General features: G+C 44.2%; 1 protein-coding gene across 1 annotated transcript in view; it reads left to right on the top strand.

Moving 5' to 3' along the window:
• Positions 1 to 517: 517 nt before the first annotated feature.
• Positions 518 to 12,371, top strand: part of MINDY4B (MINDY family member 4B) — a 42,194-nt gene continuing 30,340 nt past the window's right edge. The window contains exons 1-3 of the mRNA XM_059888907.1: positions 518 to 750; positions 1,279 to 1,306; positions 2,971 to 3,138. Coding sequence (XP_059744890.1) covers positions 644 to 750; positions 1,279 to 1,306; positions 2,971 to 3,138 — 303 coding nt within the window. The 5' untranslated portion in view covers positions 518 to 643. The remainder of the gene's footprint in view (positions 751 to 1,278; positions 1,307 to 2,970; positions 3,139 to 12,371) is intronic.

A 12,371-nucleotide genomic window follows, 5' to 3' on the forward strand; every position in this document is an offset into this window, starting at 1 on the left:
CATTATGCCAGTTATTAAAGCTACAATTCATTCAGCTAATAGGAAGAGACATACTTTTAAATTTATCCCAGAAAGAAATCAAACCAGTCCTTCTTCAAATTGTGTAAGGTTTCTGTGTGCTAAAATCCATATCAAGTTGGCCTTGATATGGCCAGTTTCCTCCTCAGCCTACACTTTACCCAACAGTAGTTGATACTGTTTTTCAATATCATCATGATGGCTTTTAGTCTCTTTGACTACACATTTCCAAGGAGGCAACACAGCATAAGGTGCTATCACATTCCACTAACATGATATCTCTCATCAATTAAATTATCCCAGTTGCTTTGATACAGATAAGTCATTGCAGTCCTTTTGTTTATAAATCTGTGTCTTGGATTAAACATTCATGGTATCCATACAGTGAAGAAAAACAGAGAAGTGTTCCACCCCTAATGAAAGTTTAATCGTGATCTGATAGCAAGGTCTTACAAAAAAGCCCAGAGCTGCAACTGTGTGGCGTGATCTCCTCATTGGTCAAAAGGTAGGGACTGCACACCCGTCACCTGGGCATCTTTGCCAGCCAACTCATTTCACTGCCAGCCCTCTCTCTCTCCCATTTGAACAACTTCCTTCTTCCAATTCTTTACATTATCTAATAATTATGGAGCCCTCAGAAGAGGCACAAAACTCCCAAGAGCTGGATTTAGAGGAGATAACTAGAAAGCTTTTATTTCTTGACAAATGGAGGGAAATCTTTAGTTATCACCGGTAAGATGTTCTCATTTTCTCAATCCTCTAGAACCAGAGGGATTTCTTTTTTTAAATTTTATATATTTATTTTTGGTCTTTTGGGGGGTCTTCCTTGCTACACTGGTTACTCTCTCACTGTGGTACGCAGGCTTCTGATTGCAGTGACTTCAGTTGTTGCAAAGCATGGGCTGTATGGCTCCTGGGCTTCAGAGCAGAGGCTCAACAGTTTTGGCGCACAGCTCCAAGGCATGTGGGATCTTCCTGGATCAGGGATGGAACCCCTGTCTCATGCATTGGCAGGTGGATTCTTTACCAATGAGCCAGCAGGGAAGCCCCCCTAGAACCAGGGGGATTTTATGTGGCTAAACAACCAGCTTTTACGCTTGCTATGTGAGAAGTCTCCATTGCAGATTTACATTTAAAATGCTTCAGGTATAACTGTTTGCAGAAAAAGCATCCCAAGCAAAGTGGAGGTTGAGGAGGTTTGAGGGAATAAGGGTTGAACAGAGTGAGTAATTTTCTTGATGTTTTCTCTTTCATTTATAGGTTGGGAACCAATAATACAACTTCTCAGGTAATTACTTTTCTCAAAGCCAGAGTGTTTTCCTCTAGTTGCTTCTTCAAACAATCACATTAACAGCATAATCTCCATTTATTCTGTGCATGTAATGTCACTCGGGCACTTGGCATTTAATGTGTGAAAACACAAAACTGGAAACCCTGTTGGAGATCTTTTCTTGTGCTTTCTTTTTTCATAAAAATCTCTTCTTACTTTTACGAGCTACTTTGCATCATTAAAAGCACCATATGGTTATTATTTTCAAAAAAAAAAAATCATATGAGAATCTAGAGTTCCTACACTTGTGCAACAGCACTAGACTCTGACATCCAAGTGTTTCAGTGATCCTGAAGAAAAGTAGTTCTGAAAATAGTTATATTGATTCAGCTCCTGAAAAATTGTTTTCCTTCACTATCTTCAAACAAGGAAAAGATGACTGAATTCAGATGTTAAAAGGTATTTTAAAATCTGTTATACAATATAAGATGAAAGATGTTTTCCTCTCCTGTCACCTGAAAAGGTTAGAAGGTAACGGGCTTTGTATTTCAGATATTAATTCAATCACTGAACAAACTCTGCACAAAATATTAAGGTGATTTTCCTGGCACTAATGTATAATACAGTCAAACAACTGAATTATTAATATTTTAACTATAGCACTAAAGCACCTTGCTCCAAGTAACATAAGATCAAAAACCTTATTATTTCTGCTGAAACTCTCTTAGCCAGTCTACATTACAGTCAGAGAGAGAATACTTCTATTTCAGTCCTAGAAGTATTAAATGGAGCTAGCTATCGTTTGGGGGAATAGAACAGTCAAAAGATAAAACAATCTTTGCAAGGAAAAAAATAAACAAATGTTGAGTTAAGCTTTCCACAAGGTGGGGGAAACCTCCTGCTACAAATGTAAAGATTTTCCATGTAATTTACAAAATGCATCTTATCCCATTAGTAGTCTATGACTGGGATGCTGTGTTTCTGAGATAAAGTATCTTAGCCTCTAGGAATCCAGAAAACAAGGAAGGCAGTTTCCTTCATGTTTCAGCTACCAATTTGTCAGACATGTTTCATGACATTAGGATAGAAGTCTAAACCAAGTGGAAGAAGAACTGATGCTATCTTATATTTAAATGCTATAAGAATCAGTTAAGAAAAGTAAAAATGGATTTTTTTTTCTTAAAGATGGGAGTGGTTTTTTTTAAGGAAGAAAATCATTGCACTCACTTGCTAGGGATCAGGAATCTGAGAGTATTAAAAGAAGGTAACCTGACTTTGTTTATTGGCCAGTTAACAATATAATGGGAAATACTTCGTATAGACTAAAAAGATTCACTCATTGTTTATAAAATGTTGTCTCCTCAAAACAAGAGACAGTAACATTTACAACTGTCTATAAACACAGCTTCAAGTCAAGGTCTTGATAGCATTAATTATGTTTCCATAGTTACACTTAACCTCATCAAGTCACATAAAACTTGGGAGAACCCCTTTGACACAGACACTGGGGTTTTTCTGCCTCTTTTTTATCTATTTATGATCATTTTCAGACATCTCTAAAAGGGAGACAACATTTTATGAACACTGATATTTCAGGGAGCAAAAGAAAAGAAGGAAAGCAAAGGAAAAGGTCATCACCAGCTGTTTGCTTTGTTTTTTGGTGGTGGTGGCATTTTACACAGAATCATGAAGGTGACCGTATATCTGCTGGTGAAACTGAAGATGGGACAGGAAGGTCTCAGCCAAAAGGACAAGGACATTTGCCATCAAGTCGCCTTTGTTCTGTTCCCAAACCCTCTATCATCTCTTCAAAATCAGGCGGCTTTCCTGTCTCCCTAGCAATGGCCACGGTAAGTATAGCTTGTCAATTAAACATGAAACGAAACGTAATCTTCCCCAAACAACAAGGCTGGGGGAATCTAATCAGCTGTCATATGAGAGTATTATGGAAGATAAGACTACAGACAGTTGTTATTGCTAAAGGAGAATATAATGAAAATGACTTATGCGTGGTATTTTTCAAGGACACTGGTGATGTTACAGTCTTTCCTTCCCAATAAAGAGTCTCTCTTTATTGACTTCCTCAATTTGACCGCTAAAAGTGAAGGCATGAGGGTGTTAAATTCAAATAATTGACCATTTGAGGTAGGATGGGGTAGATGATAAAGATGGCAAAGGTGGAAAAACGAGGTAGATGTGGGAGAAAGGACCCCTGTGCCATGTGGACAGGAGGAAGATGGGGAACCTTCCCTGGCTCAGTCCCGCAGCAAACACATGATCCCAAGGAGGAAACACTTTCTGGGGTGGCAACTAATAGTCAGATTTGAAGAGAACCTAAAAGTTTGAGAATCTAAGTGGATCTGGAAGCTGCTGTTTCCAGGGACCATTTGCTCCATTCAAACCTTGACCAAGGTGGGGGCGAGGGGCTGAGGCAGAGACCCAGCCACATCTCCTTGTGTGGGCTGGGGGCAATGTCTTGACAAGTGGCCAAAGGACCAGCTGTCATGGTCAATGAGGTGTTGTTGGGACCTGGGGAAGCAAAGCCAGGGATCAAGGAAAGGAAAAAAAGCACCAGTGAGGCTGAGCGATCTTTCCAACAGGATTGTCCTCCAATATCGCCCTTTCAATCACAGTGAACATCAGGGATAATTTCTCCACATTCAGCCCATCCCCTCAGACTATATTATAGAGACATAGGCAGAGGCCTCTCCTTGAGGCCCTAAGAACAAAAGTAGGAAGAGGTACTTTCTTCCTGAGGACATGCTGCCCTACACCTGGGTATACTCTCAGAACACACCCAGGACCAGCCTGACCATCCAGGCAAAGACCAGCAAGGCTGCAGTCAGGCCACCATGGACAGAAAGTTCTGCAGTCTGTGCCCCATAGGCAGGATCCCCGCTGGGAGTGGGGATGGGGGCCGGACCCCTTTATGGGGGAACCTCACAGTCTCCACCTGCCTTGTGAGCCCAGAGGCCAGGCTGGCCCTTACTGCAGTATTTCCAACCTCAACATAACCCATAACTGTTCCTCAGGCTCCCAGATGGGACATCATCACACACAGCCTACAGCCCCCATGTTCTTCATCTTCACGCACATCCTCACAGGCTCCATGGAGCAACTCTCTCCACTGCTGGAGTTATGGTACAAACGTGCTGGGTGGCACACATGCTCTGTCTCATCATCACAGATCTTTCTGCCTCAACCCACCTTCCCCCTTATGCTCGAATGCCGGATGTCCCAGGCAGACAGGCTGGCAGGGCTCTCAGAGATGCAGTACTTGGCTCATTGGTGGCCCAGCCCCTGGATGGTGCTTTAACTTGTATCTCAGGCATCTAGTTTACCACTGTCCTTTTGAATAATCAAGACAGGTAAAGTGTCATCCTGTTAGAGTCTCCAGCCTCCATGGTTATTCTGCCTATGATGTGCTATAGGAACAGTAGTTAGGGCAACTGAAGTCATCCCTCAGTATCCTGGGGGATGGGTGTCAGGCACCCCCAGAGAAAACCAACGCCCACCACACTCAAGTCCCTTATATAAAATTGCCTAGTACCATCGGTCCCCCAATATCCTCAGGGACAGAGGGCTGAGTGTATCTGTATTTTACTGTACAAGGTCTTTAATGAACGGTTTATTGTTGTTCAATCACTCAGTCATGTCCAGCTCTTTGTGACCCCATGAACTGCAGCACACCAGGCTTCCCTGTCCTTCACCATCTCCCGGACCTTGCCCAAACTCAGGTCCATTGAGTCGGTGATGCCATCAATCATCTTGTTGTCTGTCGTCCCCTCCTCCTCCTGTCTTCAGTCTTTCCCAGCATCAGGGTCTTTTCCAATGAGTCAGTTCTTTGCATCAGGTGGCCAAAGTATTGGAGCTTCAGCATTTGCATTAGTCCTTCCAATGAATATTCAGGGTTGATTTCCTTTAGGATTGACTGATTTGATCTTGCTGTCCAAGGGATTCTCAAGATTCTTCTCCAACATCACAGTTCAAAAGCATAAATTCTTTGGCACTCAGCCTCCTTCTGTACGGATGGTCCAACTCTCACAAGCGTACATGACTACTAGAAAAACCATAGCTTTGACTAGATGGACCTTTGTTAGCAAAGTAACATCTCTGCTTTTTTTTTTTTCTGTCTAGGTTTGTCATAGCTTTTCTTCCAAGGAATAAGCATCTTTTATTTTCAATCTTTAATAAACAAGTATTACTGGCCACCAATGAATTTCTATGGAGAAGGTCATTTTAAAATTTACACATATCAGGAAACAGGAAATAGACTACCTTTTATATGCAAAACAGAGAAAACTATGATTCTATACTAGTACTGTATTTGCCTGCAAATGCACACAGAATTTTCCAGACGATTTCCTAAAATGTGACAGTAGTGGTGGGGGGGAGGGGTGGAGGGACAAAAGACTTAGGGCAGGGAGAAATCTTCTTAGCATAGCTTTTTGTGCTCTCCGGATTTTGAACCATGTGCATGGACAATCTATTTTTTAAAACACCATTATAGGACTTCTCTGGAGGCCCAGGGGTCAGGGCTCTGCGCTTCTAAGGCGGGGCACGTGTGTTCGATCCCTGGTCAGGGAACTGAGATCCCACACGCTGTGTGGCACAGCACACCCACCCCCCACCCAAAAAACCCAAAACTGCATTTTTTAAAATGCCTTTATGCATTTTAAAAACGGGGCGGGGGGGGGGGGCGTGGGGGGGGGAAAGAGGCAGTGACCGATGTTTCCAAAGTCTTCTAGTTTCTCTCTATACTGTGGAGGCCAGTGAGCCTGGGTCTGAATTCTCCCACTCGTCTACAAATACAGACATGATACAATTGGAGACCTCCTCGGTAACTTTTCCAAGATAATTCTCTCCCTTTGGAAGAGGCTTGGAGACAAAAGAATCAGACTTGATGGAGTGTTAAGGAAGTCCCAGAAGAAGAGAGAATTGATTTTTCTTCAAAAAAGCTGAATTTGGACAAATTCCAATTATCAGGACCAGATGATAGTGTGTCCTTTAAACAACAGCAGCATTAATTAAACACACCCTGGGATTTCAAGATGATGAGCCTTGGGACTCTGAATACGCATGTCCAGGAGTCAGTGTAGAAGCTTGATCAGACCAGTTCTAAAGGACATTTCGGCAGTGTAGCTGCCTGGCAAATTTTCAGAGTGATTGGATCCTCATCCTCATTCATCATCCTGCTACTCTCGCTGTCCCCCTCCACTTGGAATTGGGATGCATGGGACTTCCGGACATTGGCACATGCTTTTTGCTGGGAATCTGTTGAGAAAGTAAGGGGTGGGCAATGCACACAAGGCCCCTTCGCTGTCTCTAATTCTCCTGTTTCTTGCTTTTTGCTGCCCTATATCCAGTTCCACAGCCTTCTCCCTTCCCCAGCCTCACATCTTACAGTGTGTGTGGTGGTGTGGTGTAATGAATGGCCAGCCAGGCTGCTGACCCAGGTGAGGTCCTCGGATAAGGAGAGAGTCCTCCTCAGGGCCCATCCCCTCCCCCATCTCACCCCCTCACCTCCTCCTCCCCTCCACAGCTGCTGATCTTCCCACCAGCAGCAGCTTCCATCCTCCTCCAGAGCCAACCCTTCTGCAGGACCCAGCCTGGAACATATTCTTCTTGCCTCTTTTATCAGCAGCCAGTAAACAAAACTAGGGGTTTGCCTAGTGGTTATTTGGAATGCCACCCAGCAGGATCATCTAAAAAATGTAATATGGGAGATCAAAATATTCTGGGGGAGACCCAGAAGAATGAAGCTCTAACAGAGGATAACAGGCAATGGGTTGGCTTTGAGTTACCAGAGCCTGGTAACTGATAATTAGTCCTAATGATTGGAATTCGTCCAAATTCAGCATGTTGTTATTGTTCAGTCGCCCAGTCATGTCAGACTCTTTGTGAGCCCATGGATAGCAGTACACCAGGCCTCCCTGTTCCTCACCATCTCCCAAAGTTTGCCCAAGGTCAGGTCCATTGCACTGGTGACGCCATCCAGCCATCTCATCCTCTGATGCCCTCTTCTTCTACCCTCAATCCTTTCCAGCATCAGGGACTTTTCCAATGTGTCTGTTCACATCAGATGACCAAAATACTGGAGCTTCAGCTTCAGCATCAATCCTTCCAATGAGTATTCAGGGCTGATTTCCCTTAAGATTGACTGGTTTGATCTCTTTTCTGTCCAAGTGACTTTCAAGAGTCTTATCCAGCACCACAGTTCGAGGGCATCAATTCTTCATTGCTCTGCCTTCTTCACGGTCCAGCTCTCACAACTGTATGTGGCCACTGGGAAGACCATAGCCTTGACTATACAGACCTTTATCGACAGAGGTCTGGCTGACCTTTGTCAGCACAGGTCTAATAGATGGTCTTGAGTAGATGTTTATTTAATTAATTAATTAATTCACTGCCTCTGGACAATCTCCAAGAGAAGCTTCTCGGTACAGGAGAGTGGATATCATCCGTGTGCCCCTTCAGACACTTGTTCTACCCCTTGCCACTCTGCTTACTGCCCTGGAGACTGAGCTGTACTCACTTCATCAATAGGGCTCCCTCCTCTGACTTCCTGTTGAGTTTGAACAATGGGAGCCCTGGAGGGAGGGATGGGAATTAAGTCAGGTTGAGCAAGCTGGCAGAATCCCTCTCCTTTGAAGGCAGTGCTCCCCTAGGACTCTTTTCTTCCTTTCCCACCTCCAGGTCTAGGAGACATAACAACTTCTCATTCTTGGTAGCTCTGGCAGTCTACATTAGCCCTTGTGGTTTCCCCACATGCAGCCATCATCTTTGTAAACAGTCCCTGAATTAAACTTTCCTCAAGTCAATTATCCTGACTTGAGTGCCATCTGTTTCCTGCTGGGACCCTGACTGGTGCCAGCTGAAAGGTTTGCATTTGAGATCTGGCAGTACCATTTGCTAGCTATGTGACCTTGGGCATACCACTTCACTGCTCTGGGCCCCAACTTCTTTAACTATAAAATGAAAGGGCCAAATTAGATTTTTATTCAACAAATACTTCTTTTGAGCCTACTGTGTACCAGGTAATGCCCCAGATGTTGAGAAACTGACAGTGAACATGACCAGGTCTAGAGATTGCCATTCTACTTGGTGGGCTGATTTAGAAATGTCTTCGGACTCACTAGGTCTACATTCTCTGATTCTACAATGGTCTAGCAGTTTCTAAAGCAGGAAAGGATTCAGGGAAGGAGCTTCAAAGAGAATTATTCCACTTCAAGTTGTGAAGTATGGTGATGTGGCTGAGCAATGGATAGAGACAGGTGGTCACAGGGAAACTCTAAGCCCAGGGACAAGAGACAAGGCAGTCAGGGTAAGGAAATGAATCTGTTGGGAAGAATGATCTGTGGATGCGTGCATGTCTGTGTGTGTGTGTGTGTGTGTGTGTGTGAGAGAGAGAGAGAGAGAGAGAGAAATAATGGTCATCATCCTTATTATCATCACAGCAATCAGGAAAGAGAGGTAAGTATTCCTGGAAAACTAACAAAGTAAAGAGAGAAAAACTACAAACCCCACTTGACTGTGTTAAACAATAACACTCATTACAGTCATTTATTAGGACCATTTACCATTTGTGTCTGGGAGAAGGTAATGGCACCCCACTCCAGTACTGTTGCCTGGAAAATCCCATGGATGGAGGAGCCTGGTGGGCTGCAGTCCATGAGGTCGCTAAGAGTCGGACACAACTGAGCGACTTCACTTTGACTTTCCACTTTCATGCATTGAAGAAGGAAATGGCAACCCACTCCAGTGTTCTTGCCTGGAGAATCCCATGGACGGAGAAGCCTGGTAGGCTGCAGTTCATGGGGTCGCACAGAGTCGGACACGACTGAAGCGACTTAGCAGCAGCAGCAACCATTTGTGTCTAGTTACCAGGCAGCGTAAAATATATGTATCATTTACTGCGTGTCAGGTTAATCTTGTTATAAATTATATTGATGTAAAAGTCAGTGTTGAGGGGGATAAACTGGGAGAATGACATATACACACTACTATATATAAAATATATATAATATAAAGATACTCTGGATGGGGAAGTATTTTTGGAGAAATATTTCCAGTATTTTTGCCTTGAGAATTCCACAGACAGAGGATCCTGGCAGTCTCCAGTCCATGGGGTTGCAAAGAGTCGGACACAACTGAGCGACTATCACTCATATATAAAATAGATGTCTAATAAGGGTCTATTGTGGGTTTCCCTGGTGGCTCAGATGGTAAAAGAACTTGTCTGCAATGAAAGAGACCCGGGTTCGATCCCTGGGTTGGGAGGATCCCCTGGAGAAGGGAATGGCAACCCCTTCCAGTATTCTTGCCTGGGAACTCCCAAGGACAGAGAAGCCTGGCAGGCTACAGTCCACAGTGTCGCAGAGAGTTAGACATGGCTGAATGACTAACACACACACACACACACAGGGGCCTATTGTATAGCACAGGGAACTCTTCTCAATACTCTGTAATGACTTATATGGGAAAAGAATCTAAAAAAAGAGTAGATATATGCATATGGATAACTGATTCACTTTCTTGTACACCCGAAACTAACACAACATTGTAAATCAACTATACCCCAATAAAAAATTTTTTTTAAACTTAGGGTTACATAAGTAAGGTGGGTCATCTTCATTGCCATGCTGGCCAGTGGGGGCTACCCCAAGCGGCCTGTAGCCCCTCTGCTCTAGGCCTCCCCAAGATGCATTTGGATGGCAATGCTCCCTAAGTTGGAAGGGGCAGCTGGTAACATAAACAGGAGTTTGATTTGGCTTACTGAATTTTTCAATTGAATTTGAATTCTAAGCTTTCTTAGTTCTGACGGTCTTAGTCTGTCACATTATCCACGGTTTCTCCTCCCTTACTCCTGCCAGTCTCTGGTCTTTTTCCATCTGGGCTGGAACTTTCTTCCATGCAGCATAAGACGTTCCAGCATAGACACACTGTGTTTTCACAGAGGTAATAACAGCACTTATGGTTCCCAGAGTCCTTTCCATACATCTTCTCTTGCAGTGGGATAGCTTTCCATTTTAGGGATAGGGGCTGAGCCAGGGGTTATCCCTGTTTCAGAAGAAGCAAAGAAAGTCTTAGGTTTGGAAATCTGTCAGCAAGGAGCAGAGCAGGGGCTTCTCAACCCTGGAGTCAGGAGTGAGCCATTTTCCTTCTGCGCTATGCAGTCTTGATGTCAGAGAAACACTTTCCATCCATATGCAGTCCTCTGCCCAGGAGTTGGTGGCCCTTTTTGGCTAGAGTGCACACCGATTCTGTCTTCCAAGAGCAGCCTTTGTGTCTTCTGCTCCCTCCCCTTGACAGACACGGGACACATCATTTTCCCTTGAGTGCAGTTTGGGGCTCTTTCTCACTCTGAAATGTATCTGCCTCTTTTTCTCTGTTGTTGTTCAGTCGCTAAGTCATGTCTGACCCTTTGAGACACCATTGACTGCAGCATGCCAGGCTTCCTTATCTGTCACCATCTCCTGGAGTTTGCCCAAGTTTATGCCCATTGTATTGGTGATGCCATCCAACCATCTCATTCTCTGAGGTCCCCTTCTTCTCCTGCCTTCAATCTTTCCCAGCATCAGGGTCTTTTCCAGTGAGTTAGCTCTTCATATCAGGTGGCCAAAGTATTGGAGCTTCAGCTTCAGCATCAGTCCTTTAAATAAATATTCAGGGTTGATTTCCTTTGGGATTGACTGGTTTGATCTCCTTTCTGTCCAAGGGACTCTCTTGGTATATACAGCCTTTGACAGCCTTGCTGTACTCCTTTTTCTCTGTCGAGACAATCTTTTCTTTCAAAGGTAGGAGCGGGGTGGCCAGGAAATAAACTCCAGCCACAGGTGGCACTCGTTGTAAAGAATCTGCCTGCCAATGCAGGAGATGCAAGAGACATGGGTTCGATCCTTGCATCTGGAAGATCCCCTGAAGAAGGAAATGGCAATTCACTCCAGTATTCCTGCCTGGAGAATCCCTTGGACAGAGGAACCTGGCGGGCTACAATCCATGGGATCACAAAGAGTGGGACACAAATGAAGCGACTTATCATGCACGGACACATGGAAGCAGACCCTGGTCGGACATTGAGAAGACTGTTCCAGATGCATGCTTCTCCTGCATGTGTCCTTCTTGGAAACCATCAGGGTTTGCTCTGCACACTGCTGAGAAGAGGTACTCTGGCTCTGGATCAGTTGTGCTCCATGTTCCATTTGTCCACACTCTTCAACTAGCTCCAAATGCCTGAGCGTGCTGTTCAAAACACTCCAGAATCAGATTCGAGGTACTTTCCAGTCTGAGCTTCCACTGACTTTCTGCCCCATGACCCTGGAACACACACACAGGCAATGTTCTAGCCTCACTGAACTGCTCACTGTCCCCAGATACCCTGGTACCATGTATGTGCATTTGTAGGTCTTCCTCTCTGCCCCGCCTCCCCTCCTTTACAAGTGACAGGCCATTGTGTGGTCTGTTGCAGAGTGTGGGACGTATCCCTGAGCTGGAGTATGGGGTGTTTGGGGCTGCGGCAGTAAGTGACATTGAATAACATGGAGTTGCATCATGGAAATTCAGGCCCCTCTTCACTCTGGCAGTCCAGGGAGAAGACCACTTAAGGACATGTTCATGTCTTCCTTTGTAGCTCAGTCAGTAAAGAATCCACCTGCAATGGGGGAGTCCATCTGCAATGGAGGAGACTGGGTTTGATTCCTGGATCAGGAAGATCCCTTGGAGAAGGAAGTGGCAACACACTCCAGTATTCTTGCCTGTGAAATTCCATGGACAGAAGAGCCTGGCGGACTACAGTCCATGAGGTCACAAGAGTCAGACATGACTTAGCTACTAAACCATCACCACCATCTCCCTTTTTAATTAAAAAGAGTTCAGGGCTCAGTCAGAGACTTCATAGAAAATGGTTTCTAGCATGATTCAATAAGATCATTTTATTTCTATTATATATTTATGTATTTACTTTTGGTCACTATTCTGTACAGTTTTTTTTAATTTTTAATTTTATTATAATGTTATAGAGCAATTTTTATTGCTTTATAATGTTGTGTTAGTTTCTGCTGTACAACAACATGAGTCAGCTATA

This window comes from Bos taurus, chromosome 1 (assembly GCF_002263795.3).
Source record: "Bos taurus isolate L1 Dominette 01449 registration number 42190680 breed Hereford chromosome 1, ARS-UCD2.0, whole genome shotgun sequence".
NCBI classification, from domain to species: Eukaryota; Metazoa; Chordata; class Mammalia; order Artiodactyla; family Bovidae; genus Bos; species Bos taurus.